The sequence below is a fragment of the Cherax quadricarinatus genome, chromosome 5, assembly GCF_038502225.1.
Source record: "Cherax quadricarinatus isolate ZL_2023a chromosome 5, ASM3850222v1, whole genome shotgun sequence".
Taxonomy (NCBI): Eukaryota; Metazoa; Arthropoda; class Malacostraca; order Decapoda; family Parastacidae; genus Cherax; species Cherax quadricarinatus.
In genome coordinates this window covers 53487176-53508603 of record NC_091296.1, presented here as the reverse complement: position 1 = coordinate 53508603, position 21428 = coordinate 53487176, and the positions used below count along the sequence as shown (strand labels likewise).

Here is a 21428-nt window from a genome sequence, read left to right as displayed (position 1 = left end):
TCGTGCCCAAGAATTAGGCAAGCGAAGAATTCCCAAGTATTAAGATCCCAAGAAGTTGCAGTGTCTGACAGGTTTGTAGATGAATGGTTCAGAGAACCGACATGTTGATAAATTAGACACATATGCAACTCTTGGGTATCTTCATTGAGGAAACGTTTTGCCACACAGTGGCTTCATCAGTCCATACAAAGGAGAATCTTGAAGAACAGGAGGAGAATGAGGTAATCAGTCCCTCAACCTTGAGTCGATGTGGTCAGTCCATCAATCTTGAATAGAATACGGCATACGTGCTGAGAAGGAGCTTATAAACCGTTGGCAGGAGAGGTGCAGAAGTCATAGGTCGTGTAACATTTGAGGGACTGATTACCTCATTCTCCTCCTGTTCTTCAAGATTCTCCTTTGTATGGACTGATGAAGCCACTGTGTGGCGAAACGTTTCCTCAATATAGATACCCAAGAGTTGCATATGTGTCTAATTTATCAACATGTCGGTTCTCTGAACCATTCATCTACAAACCTGTCAGACACTGCAACTTCTTGGGATCTTAATACTTGGGAATTCTTCGCTTGCCTAATTCTTGGGCACGACCTACTTCAACATTGAACAAATGTTACACGACCTATGACTTCTGCACCACTAGATGTTGCCAATGAAATTGGCAATCATCTGGTCCGTATTTCTCAGGGGCTCCATCTATGCCCCTCGTTTCTTTCCTCAAAGTCTGCCAGAGAGTTAGCACCCTTGGACTTTTCTTCTCTCAGAGAAGAACAGTATAATGTGCCTTTTACACTTCAAGAACTGGAGGGAACACTCTCAGCTTGCCGATCATCGGCAGCTGGGCCCGACGACATTCATATTCATATGCTACAACATTTACATCAGTAAGCCCTTGCAGTCCTATTACGCCTTTACAATCTTATTTGGTCACAAGGAGTTCTTCCACAGCTGTGGAAATCTGCCATTGTTCTCCCTTTCTGCAAACCAGGCACTATGGGACATGAAGCCTCCCACTATCGTCCCATTGCTCTTACCAGTGCAGTTTGCAAAGTGATGGAACGCCTGGTAAATAGACGTTTAGTGTGGTATTTAGAGACACACAACAGTCTCTCCACTCGTCAATATGGCTTTCGTAAGGGACGTTCTACCATAGACCCCTTACTACGCTTGGATACGTATGTTCGTAATGCCTTTGCGAATAACCACTCAGTTATTGCCGTAGTTTTTGACCTTGAGAAGGCATATGACACAACTTGGAGGTATAATATTTTAGCCCAAGCCCACTCCTTAGGCCTTCGAGGCAATCTACCATCCTTCCTTAAGAATTTTTTAACTGACAGGCATTTCCGTGTTCGGGTTAATAATGTGCTCTCCCCGGACTTTATCCAAGCTGAAGGTGTCCCCCAGGAATGTGTTCTGAGCACAACACTTTTTCTCCTTGCTATTAATGATTTGGCCTCTAGTCTTCCATCAAATATTTGGTCATCACTCTATGTTGATGACTTCGCTATTGCCTGTCACCTCATTATAGTTTCTCTCCAGCATGCGGTTGACCGTGTTTCCAATTGGGCCACCACACATGGGTTTAAATTTTCCAGCACTAAAACCCACCAAATTACTTTCACTAGACGCTCTGTCATCTCCGATCATCCTTTGTACCTCTATGGCTCCCGTATCCCTGAACGTGATACAGTCAAGTTTCTGGGCCTCCTCTTTGACCGTAGGTTATCCTGGAAACCTCACATTACCTCACTGAAGGCAACTTGTCACAGCCGGCTGAACCTTCTTAAAACCCTTGCTCATCTTTCATGGGAGCTGATCGTCGAACCCTCCTTCGCCTACATTCCACCCTCATTTTATCGAAACTTGATTATGGTGACCAGATCTATTCAGCGGCATCTCCTGCTACTCTCTCTAGCCTTAACCCCATTCATCACCAAGGATTATGTTTATGCCTTGGTGCTTTTCACTCTTCCCCTGTCGAGAGCCTCTATGCAGAAGCGAACGTTCCATCCTTATCCGATCGCCGTGATGCCCATTGCCTTCGCTACTATGTACGCTCTCATGATCTCCGCAATCCTTCCATTTATAGAATGGTCACTGATATTAGTAGACATTCTTTATTTGTTCGCCGCCCCTGTTTACTCCGTCCCTTCTCTCTTCGCCTTCATTCGCTCTTGTCTTCTCTTCAATTACCACCTTTCTATGTTCTTGTAGCATCTCACTTTTCCCTACCCCCCTGGGAAGTTCCAGCTGTTCGAGTCTGTTCTTTCTCTCTCCCTTGCTCGAAAGCCCAACTGTCTACGGTCGCTTCCCGCTCCCTTTTTCTTGACCACTTCCACTCTCATTCTCATGCCATTGCTGTGTACACAGATGGCTCTAAGTCTTCTGACGGCGTAGGATTCGCAGCAGTGTTTCCAGACAGCATCGTACAAAGGCATTTACTATCTTCGGCTAGTATTTTTACTGCTGAATTGTATGCCATCCTTGCAGCACTTATCCGTATTGCATCTATGCCTGTGTCATCATTTGTGGTTGTCTCAGACTCCCTTAGTGCTTTACAGGCTATACAGAAATTTGATACACCTCACCCCTTAGTCCTCCGTATCCAACTTTGGCTACACTGCATCTTTACCAAGCATAAAGATATTGTTTTTTGTTGGGTCCCTGGTCATGCAGACATACAGGGCAATGAACAGGCAGACACTGCTGCGCTGTCAGCAGTACATGACCTACCAGTTTCATATAGAGGTATTCCATGTATGGACTATTTTGCTGCAATATCTTCCCACCTTCACACCCGTTGGCAACAACGTTGGTCTACTATGCTCGGCAACAAACTTCAGTCTATTAAACAGAGTATAGGTTACTGGCCGTCTTCTTATCACCAGTGTCGAGGTTGAGAGACTACTCTCTCCCGTCTTCGCATTGGCCATACTCGTCTTACTCATGGATATCTCATGGAGAGGCGCCCTGCTCCTCTCTGTGAGAATTGCCAAGCTCCATTATCAGTCAGCCACATTCTGTTGGACTGCCCACTTTATCAACGAGCACGCAGAATTTACCTCCGTCGTCGTCTTCGCTCTGCTGCTCTCTCTTTACCTTCCCTTCTCGCTGGTGGACCCACCTTTCATCCGGACTCTCTCATTGACTTTTTGACAACAACTGACTTCCTTCACAAATTCTGATACCTTCAGCCCTTTCTACTTCAATCTCTTGCTACCCTCTACCCCCGTACTATCCCCTGCCCCGCTGTTTTCTGTAACCTACTGATCATCCCTCCTCCCTTCTGCCACCCAATACCCTCGCTTCCTTCCCTACCCTGCAGCGCTGTATAGCCCTTGTGGCTTAGCGCTTCTTTTTGATTATAATAATAACAATAATAATATACATACAACACATGTAAAGGAGGATCAGCAACTATGCTGACAGCGCGGTCAGGCACTAGTAATACTGTCACTCCTGTCTGGACTCCAGCCACAATATCGTGCACGCAGGATAGTGTACAGTTACCTTGGGTTTCAGAGGAACCTCAGACAACCCTGGGTGCTGAGACTACTATCCCTGCGATGGCAACATGTTCAAGTACTCGTTCCTTCCCAGGGGACGCTGTGAGAAGAATTTTACTTGCAACGAGTTATGCCATCTCTTGCTGATGCCACAAGGTGTTGCAGAAAGACGTTTCTGTGGCTAGTGTACTCACTTGAATGTTGTTGTTGTCCCTTGTGTTCCAGATGGTGATCCCATCCTAGTTGACAGTAATAAGTGCAATGTAAGAAGTTGTTTCTCGAGTAACTTTCACATGTTGTTAACGTTTGTAAGTGAAGTTTCTTTATAGTTGATACCTCGTGTCACTGTTTGCAACTCAGATTGAATATCAGAATTGTTGACCGTGTTCATTTCTTTTCCCCTGTGCTTGCAGTGAGAGATAGTAGATTCGTTCTCCCTTGCTCATATTGCGTGTTATAGCGTTATTTTTTTTCAACCGGGGAGAGTCATCCACTCCACCGAGTTTGTTCATTCCTCCAGTAAGAAAGAACCGATCCCTTGTGTTCTGGTGTGATTCGATTCCTGCTCCAGGAAGATCTTATTCTGACACTTACACCGTGCTTCAAGGAGTTTCATATATACTCCAGCATTTCTAAAACATTGCTTGTACCTGGCAGAAAAGGCAAAAATCATTTCTTATTTATAAATACATTTTTCTTATTTAAAAACCTGTAACAAAAAAATTGGGGTGGTTTTTTGAGGGCTGGAACGGATTAATGGCATTTCAGCTAATTTCAGTGAGGAAAATTGATTTGATATACGAGCAAATTGAGTAATGAGCTGGGTCATGTAACGAATTAAACTCTTAAGTCAAGGTACCACTGTACACAGTACATACAATACTTACCTTAAAATACGTTGCCGGCCTCCCTTCCCTTATGCAACTGTCATGGAAAAATGGCAAAAAGTGGTAAAAGCACCGAACATAATGAACAAAGGCTCTATTGAAAGCTGATTAAAACGTGGAACACCAAAAAGGAAGTGCCAAATAAGTGAGGCTCTCTTGTACTAGAGGTGGGAAATACAGTACCTGCATTCTGAAGGAGGGTAAGGATGTTGCAGTGTCAGTACACTTCTGGCAAGACAATGATTGAATGACTGAGAATGAATGTTTCCTGTGTGTTGGGTCAACCTACCTCAGCAGATGACCAGTGTGTTAATAAAAAAAAAAAATGTAGCACAAAGATGCTTGGTTTTGAAAGAGATAAATTTCCTTCAGTAAATAGTTTTTTACAAACTATAATTTATATAATAATGCAATAGTATATATATAAATCAAATTTGCAGGTCTGTCTAATAAGGTGGACAACAGTGAACTTTTGAGCCTGGATTGTACCATCACTGTAGCAGTTGTGAGACATGAGGGGCAGCAAGGCTCTCCTACAACCCTCCTTTCTGTACATGAAGTGGAATGGCGCTCCTTGCTGACACAGCCCTCAGGCACTACCAAGATTGTATGCCAACTGATGGGCATAGGTTGGTCTGAAAGGCAAAAAGAGAGGGAAAATTAAATGATGCTTTCTATCTTATACTTTCCTGTTACTTACTAATGGAGAATTTTAGCTGGTTAATTTAAAGTAAAAATGCATCATAGAAAATTATTCTTGGAACTTTGGTACTGTTATAGTATATTTGAAACAAACAAACAAACACACACACACACACACACACACACACACACACACACACACACACACACACACACACACACACACACACACACTCACTCACTCACTCACTCACTCACTCACTCACTCACTCACTCTCACTCTCTCTCACTCTCACTCTCTCTCACTCTCTCTCACTCTCTCTCACTCTCTCTCACTCTCTCTCACTCTCTCTCACTCTCTCTCTCTCTCTCTCTCTCTCTCTCTCTCTCTCTCTCTCTCTCTCTCTCTTTACACAGGGTTTGACAAGGTTAAGGATCCCTAGTTTTATTGACAAGCTATTTACAGGTTAAGGATTCCTAACTTTATTGACAAGCTATTTACAGGTTAAGGATTCCTAACTTTATTGGCAAGCTAAGAGCTGTTACCTACATCAGCTCATTTGAAAGCATTTTACTGTCTGTCTGTCTCACACACACACACACACACACACATACATACATATATATGTGCACATACAGTAGACCATCAATTAGGATGCGATCTTTTGGGATGTTTTCATTGTATATGATGGTTGAAAAATTGTGCTATTTTTCATGCATAATGCTGTGAATTACATGACACTGCAAATTTAGGAGAAAAATATGGAATGCTGCAGGCCCTTTCCCTTCACCTCATGACTAACCTATGGGTCAGGTTATTGTCTCTATGAGCTGGCCTAGTCACACTTAATATACACAGCCTCCCACACCTCAGTTCTCTGTACATACACATCCCATACCATAATCAGCTTTGTGTTATTGAATCATCTTTTTTTTATCTTTTCATCATAGTATCTCATGTCTCAATAGTAACCATGGCACCCAGGAGGCATTCTAATGATGCTGGATGTGGCAAGAAGTTTAATCCTTTGGGGGTCCACAGGCCAAATCTCAGAGTGACAGCCAGGGTCCAAGAATTTAAAAAAAAAAATTTTGTTACTTTTTCTCATGAAAGGGTAGAGAATCTTTTTCTGAAGGTAATAAAACAAAAGTACAAAATTTGATGGAAAATTGACAAAATCGTGCTCTTGTGAATTTTGCTGCATCAGCGATATTTACACATCGATGATTTTGCTGACTTTGACTCCCATTTTAGGCCAATTACATTATTCCAGTTGGCCAAATTCTTAACTATTTCGCTGGTATTACTTCCATTTTATCGATTGAGCACAAGAAATCGCCCCAGTCAACTGTCTCAACTACCCAATAAAGTGATCGGAAATTGGTAATTTGGCCAATTTAACACAAAGTTCAAAATACAGTGGAACCTCTACTTGCGAGCGCATCCACATGAGAGTTTTTCCAAATACGAGCAGTCGATGGGTTGATTTTTTGCTTCCATGCGCGAGCAAAATTTCCATTAGCGAGCAGACCTCAAGGGAGGTTCCTTGATGCTGGTGAGGGACTCTTGCTCTTGATCTAGGGAATTGTATCTCATTTGTTTGTTGGACTATCTTATTGAAACTTGGGCAATGTATGATGGAAAGATGCTTCTTAACGTACACCAAAAATGAAAGAAATCTGAGCATAAATAATGGAGTTCACTTCTCAGCAATTAGCCACCCCTTAGTGGAATTTTCGTATGGTTTTTATGGTTGTATTCTTGTTTATTTATATTGTTTGTTATTTATATTGTTTATTATGTCATATTAGATCAAGTGAGATAAGCCGTAAAGTTGATATTAGTGAAATCATTGAAGTACAGAATTCCACTGGAACGGACTAATTGCATTTCAGTTAATTTAAATGAGAAAAATTAACTCTGCAAACAAGCAAATCCAGTTGCGAGCAAGGTCATGGAACAGATTAAACTCGCAAGTAGAGGTTCCACTGTATTCCAGTTTCAAAATAGGGTCCAGAATAAACAGTGCAGGCATTCCTGGCACTAAACTAACATTTTCTCTATTTATTAGTTACATTTTCAGGTTTTACAAATGAATTCCATTTTGATTTTTTATTTACATAATGAATTTTTATTCACACCAAAAAATAGAAGATTTACTGTTATGCAATATTGTAATAATTGTATAAATAATATCAGCATGTTCGTGAACATATATTAGACCCACCAGCTGATGTATATTAGATGTGTGACATCATTTGTTACTCTTGAACATTAGGAAAAATTGAACATTTCTATTACATTGAGCTCAGTTTTAAGCCATTTTCAGTACTAAAACCAATCAAAATCATCTTTTTTTCTGTAATATATCTTCAAGTCTATCAAATGAGACCAAGAAATCGCGAATACAACTGTAAAAAAACTTACGAGAAAACACCGCAGTCGCTGTTTTAATCCAAAAATATGGTCACAGTTTTTCTTCTCATTATGCACTGTGTGCTGCAGTATTTGTTTTATGTGGTGCACACTTACCACACACGTATTCTCTCATATCTAGGCCTAAATTTACCGCTCACAGCTTATCACTGGTCAACAGTTTTTGAAAAGTTGTATGCTTCTTAAATTTTTTTTTTTTTTAACAAGTCAGCTGTCTCCCACTGAGGCAGGGTGACCCAAAAAGAAATAAAATCCCCAAAAAGAAAATACTTTCATCATCATTCAACACTTTCACCTCACTCACACATAATCATTGTTTTTGCAGAGGTGCTCAGAATACAACAGTTTGGAAGCATATACGTATAAAGATACACAACATATCCCTCCAAACTGCCAATATCCCAAACCCCTTCTTTAAAGTGCAGGCATTGTACTTCCTATTTCCAGGATTCAAGTCCGGCTATATAAAAATAACCGGTTTCCCTGAATCCCTTCACTAAATATTACCCCGCTCACACTCCAACAGCTCCTCAGGTCCCAAATACCATTTATCTCCATTCACTCCTATGTAACACGCTCACGCATGCTTGCTGGAAGTCCAAACCCCTCTCCCACAAAACCTCCTTTACCCCCTCCATCCAACCTTTTCGAGGACGACCCCTACCCCATCTTCCTTCCCCTACAGATTTATACGCTCTCCATGTCATTCTACTTAGATCCATTCTCTCTAAATGACCAAACCACTTCAACAACCCCTCTTAAGCCCTCTGACTAATACTTTTATTAACTCCTCACCTTCTAATTTCCACACTCCAAGTTGTCTGCACAATACATACTTACACCACACATTGCCCTTAGACAGGACATCTCCACTGCCTCCAACTGCCTCCTCACTGCAGCATTTACAACCCAAGCTTCACACCTATATAAGAGTGTTGGTACTACTATACTTTCATACATTCCCTTCTTTGCCTCCTAGATAACGTTTTTTTGTCTCCACATATACCTCAATGCACCACTCGCCTTTTTTTCTTCATCAATTCTATGATTAACTTCATCCTTCATAAATCCATCCGCTGACACATCAGCTACCAAATACATATCTGAAAACATTCACTTCTTCCATACTCCTCCTCCCCAATTTGATATCCAATTTTTCTTTATCTAAATCATTTGATACCTTCATCACCTTACTCTTTTCTATGTTCACTTTCAACTTTCTACCTTTACACACACTCCCAAACTCATCCACTAACCTTTGCAATTTTTCTTTATAATCTCCCATAAGCACAGTATCATCAGCAAAAAGTAACTGTGTCAATTCCCATTTTGTATTTGATTCCCCATAATTTAATCCCACCCCTCTCCCGAACACCCTAGCATTTACTTCTTTTACAACCCCATCTATAAATATATTAAACAACCATATTTGATTACTATTTTTTTTTTTTTTTTTTTTTTCTCAACAAGTCGGCCGTCTCCCACCGAGGCAGGGTGACCCAAAAAAGAAAGAAAATCCCCAAAAAGAAAATACTTTCATCATCATTCAACACTTTCACCACACTCACACATTATCACTGTTTTTGCAGAGGTGCTCAGAATACAACAGTCTAGAAGCATACACATATAAAGATACACAACATATCCCTCCAAACTGCCAATATCCCAAACCCCTCCTTTAAAGTGCAGGCATTGTACTTCCCATTTCCAGGACTCAAGTCCGACTATATGAAAATAACCGGTTTCCCTGAATCCCTTCACTAAATATTACCCTGCTCACACTCCAACAGATCGTCAGGTCCCAAGTACCATTCATCTCCATTCACTCCTATCTAACACGCTCACGCACGCTTGCTGGAAGTCCAAGCCCCTCGCCCACAAAACCTTTACCCCCTCTCTCCAACCCTTTCGAGGACGACCCCTACCCCGCCTTCCTTCCCCTTTAGATTTATATGCTTTCCATGTCATTCTACTTTGATCCATTCTCTCTAAATGACCAAACCACCTCAACAACCCCTCTTCTGCCCTCTGACTAATACTTTTATTAACTCCACACCTTCTCCTAATTTCCACACTCCGAATTTTCTGCATAATATTTACACCACACATTGCCCTTAAACAGGACATCTCCACTGCCTCCAACCGTCTCCTCGCTGCTGCATTTACCACCCAAGCTTCGCACCCATATAAAAGTGTTGGTACTACTATACTTTCATACATTCCCTTCTTTGCCTCCATAGATAACGTTTTTTGACTCCACATATACCTCAACGCACCACTCACCTTTTTTCCCTCATCAATTCTATGATTAACCTCATCCTTCATAAATCCATCCGCCGACACGTCAACTCCCAAGTATCTGAAAACATTCACTTCTTCCATACTCCTCCTCCCCAATTTGATATCCAATTTTTCTTTATCCAAATCATTTGACACCCTCATCACCTTACTCTTTTCTATGTTCACTTTCAGCTTTCTACCTTTACACACATTCCCAAACTCATCCACTAACCTTTGCAATTTTTCTTTAGAATCTCCCATAAGCACAGTATCATCAGCAAAAAGTAACTGTGTCAATTCCCATTTTGAATTTGATTCCCCAAAATTTAATCCCACCCCTCTCCCGAACACCCTAGCATTTACTTCCTTTACAACCCCATCTATAAATATATTAAACAACCATGGTGACATTACACATCCCTGTCTAAGACCTACTTTTACCGGGAAATAGTCTCCCTCTCTTCTACACACCCTAACCTGAGCCTCACTATCCTCATAAAAACTCTTTACAGCATTTAATAACTTACCACCTATTCCATATACTTGCAACATCTGCCACATTGCTCCTCTATCCACTCTATCATATGCCTTTTCTAAATCCATAAATGCAATAAAAACTTCCCTACCTTTATCTAAATACTGTTCACATATATGCTTCAATGTAAACACTTGATCTACACATCCCCTACCCACTCTGAAACCTCCTTGCTCATCCGCAATCCTACATTCTGTCTTACCTATAATTCTTTCAATTATAACTATTTTATTATTTTATTACTATTTATTACTATTACTATTACTATTATTATTATTATTATTACTATTATTACTATTATTACTATTATTACTATTACTATTTTTTATTACTATTTTATTACTATTTTATTATGTATAATATGTGTCGGTATGTTTTAAACTAATCCTTACCTACTCTCTGCCTTTTTGCTCGACACTTATAGTGAGCTGAAGAATCATCTCTTGCCAATGTCCAGCAATAGTCTGCAAGTATTCTTGTGTCACATTTGCCCTGGTACCATTTTACCATGGTTGAAATATCTTGGTGAAGCCTTTCACCATGTTCATCGCTAACTGCCCAACAGTTTGTGAGTCCAAAAAGTGGATTTTAAGTGACATGTTACATCCGATGTTCTTGTAAGCCTTGATGAGGTTTTCCACCAATTCTTCATAGGTGCCTTCCCTTCTGCTTCCGAGAAATCCCTTTGCCACTAACTTGAATGCATCCCAAGCAGCTTTCTCCTCCCCATGAAGGTTTGGTTCAAAGTCACCATCTTTAAGAAGCTCTCGAATCTGAGGACTATTGAAGACTTCCTCTCTTATCTTAGTATCGCTCAGTGAGGGAAATTTTGATGTTAAATACTTGAATCCCTGACCGGATTTGTCCATAGCTTTTACAAAGATTTTCTTGAGCCCCATTTTTTTGTGTAGTGCTTGTAGCAAAATTTTTTGGTTCAATGAGAGGTGGATGTTGAACATTTTTCATCCCAGGCTCCAATGATTGACGAAATGGCCAGTCTCTCCTGATGTAGTGGGAACCTCTTGCATGGCTGTCCCATTCACACAGAAAGCAGCAGTACTTGATGTATCTGCCCTGCAAGCCCATCACTAGAGCAGCAACCTTTAAGTCACCACAGAGCTACCATTGATGTTCATCATATTTCATGCATTGCATGACAGCTAAGCAGAAGTATTTATATCATTCACTAGGAAAATAAAATTAATATACTAATGTACCTCACATGTATAGCTATAGCTTGCTCAGTAAATATTTATTGTGAGTTTAAAAAGTGTTTGGCTAAGAAAACCACTTGCCTTTCACCTTATAATATAAACATGCACAGCACAACCACCTTCTATGACTGCTGGAACAATAACGAAGGGCAGTGAGACTGTGAGTGTGGTAAGAAACACACTGCCACAGGCTTGTTGGAACCTGTTGTGACATGTAGGTATGTATTGAAAAGTAGAGCTAACAAACAATTTTAACCATGATATTCATTATCAGTGACCTAAAATTAGTTGGAAATTGCTACTCTGGTCTCAGAAGCATTTTGGTTGTTGACCAGTGCTGAGTGAGCTGAGCTCAAGCTGTAGTTCTATGACTTGGACCCAGGTTTTGAAGCCATAGAACTATGGGACAGACCCTCAAAGGGTTAAGCAAGAAAATCTTGGTGTTTTGAAAATCAAGATACTTTATTAGATAAGAATAAGAGTAGTGCACACATGGTGAAGATGGTATGAGCTAATGGTTTCAATGAAACATCATGTAAAGTAAAAGGACACAAGTGCAACTAATGTGACATTTTATTGTAGCAACGTTTTGCTCTCCAGGAGCTTTGTCAAGCGAAACGTTGCCACAATAAAATGTCACATTAGTTGCACTTGTGTCCTTTTACTTTACATATTGTCGGTAATTCTACCAACATTATTACAATGAAACATCAGTTTGTTCAGTTTCTTCTGGATCATAATAGCTGAAGACAGAAAAATTATTGGGTAGATTACAGTGCTCATTATTAAAGTTTGCCTGGGGCCTCCAACAGGCAAGCTTTAATGTTGAAAATAATGTTAGGTATTTTGTAGCAACAGAACTGTTTGTTGACCTGGCAAAATGTAGTGTGATATCAGGTTCTGCTATGCAACTTGCTGTATGCTCAGTGCTTTCTGAACTTGTGTGGTGGATAGTGTGTGTGTGTCTATGGTCCCTACATCATTTGCTCCTGAGTACAGGGGGTGTCAGACATTTTGTGCTGTAGATGAATTAATATGGAGAAGAATAGTCTGACATAAGATAAAATAGCCCAGATCATTGGATTACGTAAGGCAGGCCATAAAATGAAGGAAATGGTGGAGGCCGTTATGTGTGTGACCATACAGTGAGGAACTGGATATGTTGATTCTGTGAGAAAGGTGGTGATGACATGCCCACACTAAAACCATGTCAGGGGAAGCCAAGGAAAACACCTCCAGATATGTCTTTATTCCAGGCAGTGAACAAGAAGTACCTATTGGTTTACTAGACATGGAGGCAACATTAGTTCCAGCAATGGCATATCCTCTGCAAGCTTCAGTTGTTTCCAAGTACCTTCAGGAGAGAAAGACTCTTGTAGGAGAAAGAAGACGACTCTTCAACACTTATGCACAAAAGTGGTGGCAGGAGTATTTGGATGCTTCAGCTAGTCATTCATCAAGATTACTCCAGTTGTTTGCTATGGATGAATGTGGAAAATACAGGTAAATCTGTTATAAACTTGATAGAAAGTTAGAATTTGAATTTGGTGTAATGTCTGAAATGAGACAGTCAAGTATAATATACAGTAATGTATACTTAAATCCTTCCTCCATAAGCCATGGGTTTCGTAACAGGTGACTAAAATGTTGGGAGCAAGAAGCTAATAACCCCTTCTCCTGTATATTTTTTTTTCAACACTGGCCATCTCCCACCGAGCCAGGGTCACCCAGAAAAAAGAAGAAAAACTTTCACCATCATTCACACATAATCAGTTTTTGCAGAGGCACACAGATACCACAGTTCAGGTGTCACTCCAAACAGCAAATATCCCAGACCCCTCCTTTAAAGTGTAGGCATTGTACTTCCCACCTCCAGGTCGCCCTGCCTTGGTAGGAGATGGCCAGTGCATTGGAAAAAATAAAGCACACTTAAAACATACTTGTCTTGCTGTTTCAAAATGACTCTTCATCTAGGCAGGTGTTCTTTCCATACTTATATTTAAATTAAATTTGATTTTCAGTTTGGTATGTTTGGACTGTGATGTTTCACTATTGAGGCTATAATTCTTTTCTGTATATTTTATCATATATTTAAGGAACAATCACATTTCTTTATAATCAAACACATTTTGTCCTGTACATCATGAACTTTTGATGAATGTGGATTTTTTTATGTGAAAAAGGCTGTACTTTCCCCCAAGTGATCCACCAAAAGTGTAGATGAGTATTTAAATATTTTCACTGAATCAGTGACAGAATTCTCATTTTTAGTGCAAGTAGCAATCATGTTTCCCTTGCACTTCTTTCCATCATGGTGGCCAACAAAATATCTCATTAGTGCATACTTGTACCACAAATTTTGGAACTTGCATAGGTTGTAGCTCTCCTGTAGAAGTGAGGCATACCATGAAGTCCATCTTCATCAACATACATTAGGTTTTAGTTCTGTGCAACTTGTTTTGATTTTTAGTGTTTCATGTTCCTTTGACAAAGCTTCAAATTGCAATTATGTTCCAGATTTGTGTGTGAATTTGTGCGAAGGTTAGAGGTGGGACGATTGCTAAAGTCACCTGAGGAAGCAGCTCGTTGGATCAGCGTTATGCCCTCCTCGACTCTACACCAGCTACCAGCAGGCTCCAATAAACTGTGGTACACCTTGCCTATAGCTCTCATTGCTCGCTCACTGGTAAGCAGGTGTGAGTGTTCTTGAATAAGACACGTGTGCAACACCCGTGTATCTTGGAGGGAAATGCTATAAAATACCAACATGATGGAGAGAAAAAAAAAAAGGAAAAAATGCACTAGAGTGTGATCTTTCATTGGTGATGTTTCACCCTGTGTGAGCAAAATATCACTAAAGGATTGCATTATAGTGCATTTGTCTTTTTCCACCTGTCTTACTGAGAGATGGTTTGGCTACAGATCAGGTTTTATCAGTCTAATAAATAGTCATGAAGATGGAGCCTCTAATACTGGAACCAGTTAAAGAGGTGAAGTGATGCAGAATGTAGATCAGGCCCATTAAGTGGATCAGAGATTTAGCAGTGGAGTTGTAGAAATTGTAGAGTGAAGCGGCAGTTAGTAAGTTTATTCAGGCACAGGTACATATAAATACAGTTACATAAGTTTTCATACATAGCAGCATATGTGTAGATTACCTAGGATAACCCAAGAAAGTCAGACAAGGTGACTTATTTCCATTGGTGTCATGACTCACGAAATCGTAATGACACGATTGCTAACGCAACGGTCTGGAGTTTCGAGACTCTCTGATCGCGGGTTCTATCCCCGTCCGTGGTATGGTTTTCTTTTTTTTTCCATTGGGGTCCTTGAAGATAGTCACAAGTGGATGGAGCCCACTAGTGAAAGTAGGTCAGTCCCATAAGTTAAACCATAGACTTAACAATGGAGATGTAGAAGATATCCTCTGTACCAAGATTCCATGATGCTGCTGTGTCAGACAAGTATAATTAGATCAGAGGTTTAATATTGACACGTTGGTAAGATACGTGCAATCTTTATTAAATGACATGTCACCCACATAACAGGTTTTATGAATGTAATACAAAAGCATGATGACAGAGCCTTTTATGCTGAGCTGATGCCTGACTCACCTCATGGCCATTGCCACATGTGACCACCTCTTCATCTGCTACATCTCTTTTACTGGCTTCAGTAAAAATGTGCCTGTTCTCACATCTCTTTATTAGATTGATAAAGTCTGCTGAGGAGGCAAAAATATCACTCAATAAGGATACACAGGAGTTACATGTGTCTTATTCATCAACTTGTTGGATTTATAGCTTTGATCCAATGATCATGTCTGATTAGAATGGAATCTGACAATATACTCTGTACTTCGAATTGCAGTGTCTGCACACTTCTGGCAAGACAGTTATTGAATGAGTGACTGTGCATATTTCTTTTGATGGGTTACTCTGTCTTGGCGAAGAAAAAACTGATGTGGTTAAAAATAATCATAATTCCTAGATGTTCTTACAATACAATAAAAGTTTTTCATGACCAGTAATATTTGTTAATTATGCTCAGTTTTCCAAATGTCTTTACAGCTGAACAGAAAAGTTATCTTCAAATTTCACTTTTGCAGGGTACTGAAAGCAAATGCTGTTTGTTGTGTAGCATATTGTTGGGATATGGTCTTGATGCATGGGTGTGTGCTGGAACTCGGCGATCAGGGAGTCCCCATGCCTGGGTCATGACACGAGGACCTTACTGTGCAGTCACTTTCTGGGAAACAACAACAGGTATAGTAGTTGTAGAGTTTCTCTTGAACTAAATGTGCATTTCAAAATGTATTTACAGTAATGTTTTTTACTTGAAAAAATTGTCTCTTAAAATTTTCCCAATATTTGAGCCATTATGCTTTGCCATTAAGGCATTCAATACAAACTTTCCATTTAAAATTTATTTAAAAGTGCACTTAAAAATGCATTTATAGAAATGTTTCTTGTATTAAAAGTTCTTTCATGTTAAAATATTTCCAACATTTTATTAATAAGACTCTTCCATTTAGGCAATTGGTGACAATTTTCCATTTTACCATAGCTAGGCATTTATTTATCTACAAAATCAAGACTACTACCATATTTATTATGAAACTCTAAGTAAGATTAAAATGGCAATATAGAAATGATTTCTTAACTTATTAGAGGATTCTTTGAAAATTCTAAAATTGAAAAGTATTCTTTGAAGATTTTAAAATTGATGAATATTCTTTGAAGAATCTAAAATTGACTAGTATTCTTTGAAGAATCTAAAACTGACACACTAATTTTAGCAAAATTATTTGCTTTGGCATGTTAACCCTTTAACTGTCAGACTGTTGATCAGTGCATCTCCACCAGCACTCCAAATATTAAAAAAAAAAAAATGGTTGATTTTGTAAGTGTTTTAATACTGTAACAACCAAAATTTAAGGTCAATACTTACTGAGATATAAGGCCACAAAGTTGGCACTGGATGCTCACGTGATGGCAACATGGAGTCCTGATTCTTGTAGAAGTTTTGCAGATATACCATTTTTTCTCTCTTATTTATTTAATTTATGTAGTTTTTATATTCCAATAATTACAGTTTATAGTAGATCTTGTGATTTCATAGCCAACTGTTGTTCTAACACAAATATTAAGTATGGAAATAGTAATCAGACAGTCACAAACACACATTTACACACCTGCCTTGATCACATATTTTTGTCTACAAATACGGTACGTATATATAAATTATTTATAGGCCCCAACAATGTTTTTTTTTAGAAGTCTCTAAGTGTATGAAACTCTCTGAAGCATGGTGTCAGACATAGTGGCACCCTACATTGTTGATGGTCCAGTGAACCTTGGCATATGGCATATGTTTTCTATTCTCACTATTCTACACATACATAAGCATGCCTATGGCAAGGAATAGAGACATATCAGCCATTAAAAGTTTTATACCAGAGCAATTATGTTTGCTTGGTATATATTGCTTAAACGACAGGTGTCATCTGAACAGAATCAATGACTGACGTGGTAGTTTGTGGACCAGTACTGCGCTATACTGTGCTTGTAGTTATGAGGCATAGACATGGCTGGCAAGGAATATACACATTCTAGCTGCAGTTATATCTTTCCACTTGTGCAGCCATGGTGATTCTGCTACATATGTAATACCTGTTCATCTGGCTGGCTATCAGGGTCATCATTGACTCATCAAAGTACAGTTGGAAGTACTCTAATCTCTTTCAGAGAGAGAGAGAGAGAGAGAGAGAAAGGGGGGAGAGGGATGAGGGAGAGAGAGCAAGCCAGCCAGCTAGCTGGCTGGCTGGCCTGCAGACCACTTATAAGATCTTAAGGAAATTTGATACCCTCATCCAAGAACATTTTATTGTGCACTAATCACTTTTAACCCTAGAAAGGTAGACTCCTAGAAATAGTCGTCATATGCTACACCCAAGTACACTCTATCTGGTGAGGACAAATATTGCAATATTATTGTACTAATCAGACTTTATTGTTGATCTCAAGGAGCATCAAATAAGTAACAACCACTGAAGTCAGTGTGAGACTTATCACAATTCCATTTCACGTCCCACACAAGTCGGCCGTCTCCCACTGAGGCAGGGTGACCCAAAAAGAAAGAAAATCCCCAAAAAGAAAATACTTTCATCATCATTCAACACCTTCACTTCACTCATACATAATCACTGTTTTTGCAGAGGTGCCCAGAGCACAACAGTTTAGAAGCATATATGTCTGAAGATACACAAACTATCCCTCCAAACTGCCAATGTCCCAAACCCCTCCTTTAAAGTGCAGGCATTGTACTTCCCTTTTCCAGTACTCAAGTCCAGCTATATAAAAATAACAGGTTTCCCTGAATCCCTTCACTAAATATTGCCCTACTCAAACTCCAACAGCTCCTCAGGTCCCAAATACCATTTGTCTCCATTCACTCCTATCTAGCACACTCACACATGCTTGCTGGAAGCCCAAGCCCCTCGCCCACAAAACCTCCTTTACCCCCTCCCTCCAACCTTTTCGAGGATGACCCCTACCTCGCCTTTCTTCCCCTACAGATTTATACACTCTCCATGTCATTCTACTTTGATTCATTCTCTCTAAATGATCAGACCACCTCAACAACCCCTCTTCAGCCCTCTGACTAATACTTTCATTAACTTCACACCTTCTAATTTCCGCACTCCAACAGGACATCTCCACCGCCTCCAACTGCCTCCTCGCTGCAGCATTTACAACCCAAGCTTCACACCCATATAAGAGTGTTGGTACCACTATACTTTCATACATTCCCTTCTTTGCCTTCATAGATAATGTTTTTTTTTTGTCTCCACATGTACCTCAATGCACCACTCACCTTTTTTCCTTCATCAATTCTATGGTTAACCTCATCCTTCATACATCCATCTGCTGACATGTGAACTCCCAAATATCTGAAAATATTCACTTCTTCCATACTCCTCCTCTCCAATTTGATATCCAGTTTTTCTTTATCTAAATCATTTGATACCCTCATCACCTAAGTCTTTTCTATGTTCACTTTCAACTTAATACCTTTACACACACATCCAAACTCGTCCACTAACCTTTGCAACTTTTCTTTAGAATCTCCCATAAGCACGGTATCATCAGCAAAATGTAACTGTGTCAATTCCCATTTTGTATTTGATTCCTCATAATTTAATCCCACCCCTCTCCCCAACACCCTAGCATTTACTTCTTTTACAACCCCATCTATAAATATATTAACCCTTTGAGGGTCGACAGGCCCTCTCCGAAACTCGTTCTCAGGGTCGGCCAAATTTCCAAAAAAAAAAAAAAATTATTTTTTCTTATGAAAAAATAGAGTTTTTTTTTCTAAACATTATAGGATAAACAAAAAAAATTTACCATCAATACTTACGGAGATATGGATGCATGAAGTTTGCAGAAAATGAGCCGCGTATGGCAACAGCGGCGACTGCCGCTCACCCGGTAAACTTTAGTTTACTTGTATTTGAAGGTTTGTTGTTTTTTTCACTATTTTATTTTTTCACATAACTTATGTGGCCTATGAGACCAAAGTAAGGTGCAATGTACATATATACACTCGTTGTATACAACACAATAAGCACACAAACATAATTATCAATATATTGTTTACAAAACTTGTTTACAAAAACAAACAATACAAAACATTGTTTATTATTATTGTTCTATAATATATATACCAATATACAGTCACTGAACATATTCCTATTAGTTCTGCAGCTTGTGGAACTCTGAAACATGGTGTCATACACAATGGTGTTTTATCTTTCTCCCTCATTCTATCTCTTTCAATCTGTCTCTCTCTTTCTGTCTGTCTATCTCTGTCTCACAGGTACACATAAATACAAGTATACATAGTATAAATTACCTAGGATAACCCAAGAAATCTAGACAAAGTGCTATACTCTGCTTGAAGATGTGAGTAAAAGTGATGACGCAGTCTTGTGGCTCTCTGAGACAGAGAGCTAGACGGATAGACAGATAGACAGGGAGCTTGACAGACAGACAAATAGACAGACAGAAATGTTAGTGTACCAGTACCAGTGTACTAGTGTTCCACCCTCCTCCTCCTCTTCTTCCTCTTCCTCCTCTTCCCCCTACTCTTCCTCCTCTTCCCCCTACTCTTCCTCATACTCTTCCTCTTCCTCCTACTCTTCCTCTTCCTCCTCCTCCTCTTCCTCCTCCTCCTCTTCTTCCTCTTCCTCCTACTCTTCCTCCTCCTCCTCCTCTTCTTCCTCTTCCTCCTCTTCCCCCTAATCTTCCTCCTACTATTCCTCTTCCTCCTACTCTTCCTCTTCCTCCTCCTCCTCCTCTTCTTCCTCTTCCCCCTACTCTTCCTCCTTCTCCTTCTCCTCCTCCTCCATAGTGTAAATTACCAGGAGTCGGCAGCTGTCAAAATGACATATTGTCTCATTACTCAATCCCCCTCCCACCTGTCAAAACAATGGGGTCGGATGCTGCTTCCCTTCCTCCATTCTATCTAATTATCTTTCTCCCTCATTCTATCTGTCTTTTTATCTCTGTCTCACAGGTACACATAAATACAAGTATACATAGTATAAATTACCTAGGATAACCCAAGAAACCCAGACAAAGTGCTATACTCTGCTTGAAGATGTGAGTAAAAGTGATGACGCAGTCTTGTGGCTCTCTGAGACAGAGAGCTAGACAGATAGACAGGAAGCTTGACAGACAGGCAAATAGACAGACAGAAATGTTAGTATACCAGCAAAAACAAAGGGAGGGCGATGTTTATCTCATCTTTTGGCATCAGCTCTACCCTCATTTACCCTCATCAAACGTCAGCACTTATCAGATGTTATCTCCCCTTATCTTGTTACTGTCATGGGTGAACATTTATTATTACATATTATTATTATTATTACCTATTATTATTATTATGTATTATTATTATGTATTATTATTATTATGTATTATTATTATTATGTATTATTGTTATCATTACGTATTCTTCTTCTTCCTCCTCCTCCTCTTCTTCCTCCTCCTCCTCCTCCTCCTCCTCCTCCTCCTCTTCTTCCTCCTCCTCCTCCTCCTCCTCTTCTTCCTCCTCCTCCTCCTCTTCTTCTTCCTCCTCCTCCTCCTCCTCTGCCTCCTCCTCCTCTTGCCTCCTCCTGCTCTTGCCTCCTCCTCCTCTTGCCTCCTCCTCCTCTGCCTCCTCCTCCTCTGCCTCCTCCTTCTCCTCCATTCTTGGAACAAGTTTGAAGAGCTTGTAGTTCATAATCACTATCACTATCATCACCAATGCTCACATCTGAGTCTGGGATTTTGGAAAATAGGAGTTTCCTCTTTGATTTTGGTACAACTGAACGTGAACAAGATGGCCCAGCACCAGAGGTGAAAGGCTGTGGGTTGTCTGGGTTTTCCTCACTATTACCCATATTATGGTCATTAGTTTCGGTCAAAACCTCACCAGAACCTTGAAACTCATCTTCACTGTCACTTCCATCTGTATTAGAACTCTCACTGGGGAACAAAAGTGTCCCAATTCGCTGAGGAGTGAGGAACTTCTTACCACAGGGCACGGTGGAAATTGTGTACTATGATGGCATTCCCACAATACACCACTGGGTCCCAGATTTTTTTCCTACTGCGCACACCCACCACACAGACCCATTCTCTCACATCTAGGCTTATCAGCCTTTTCCTGTGAGATTTGAGGCCGCTAGAATTTATGCGTACTAGTACGTCAAAAACCCCTACGCGTAAGACGTACTAGTACGACCAAAACCCTCAAAGGGTTAAACAACCATGGTGACATTACACATCCCTGTCTAAAACCCACCTTTACTGGGAAGTAGTCTCCCTCTCTTCTACACACACACTAACCTGAGCCTCACTATCCTCATAAAAACTCTT

General features: G+C 40.0%; 1 protein-coding gene across 2 annotated transcripts in view; it reads left to right on the top strand.

The window, feature by feature from the left end:
- Positions 1-21428, top strand: part of LOC128684756 (centrosomal protein of 76 kDa-like) — a 60379-nt gene that overhangs the window by 19510 nt on the left and 19441 nt on the right. For both annotated transcript variants that reach the window (XM_070102025.1, XM_070102033.1), the window contains exons 5-8: positions 4835-5023; positions 12759-13005; positions 14020-14188; positions 15611-15767. In XM_070102025.1, the coding sequence (XP_069958126.1) occupies positions 4835-5023; positions 12759-13005; positions 14020-14188; positions 15611-15767 (762 nt within the window). The remainder of the gene's footprint in view (positions 1-4834; positions 5024-12758; positions 13006-14019; positions 14189-15610; positions 15768-21428) is intronic.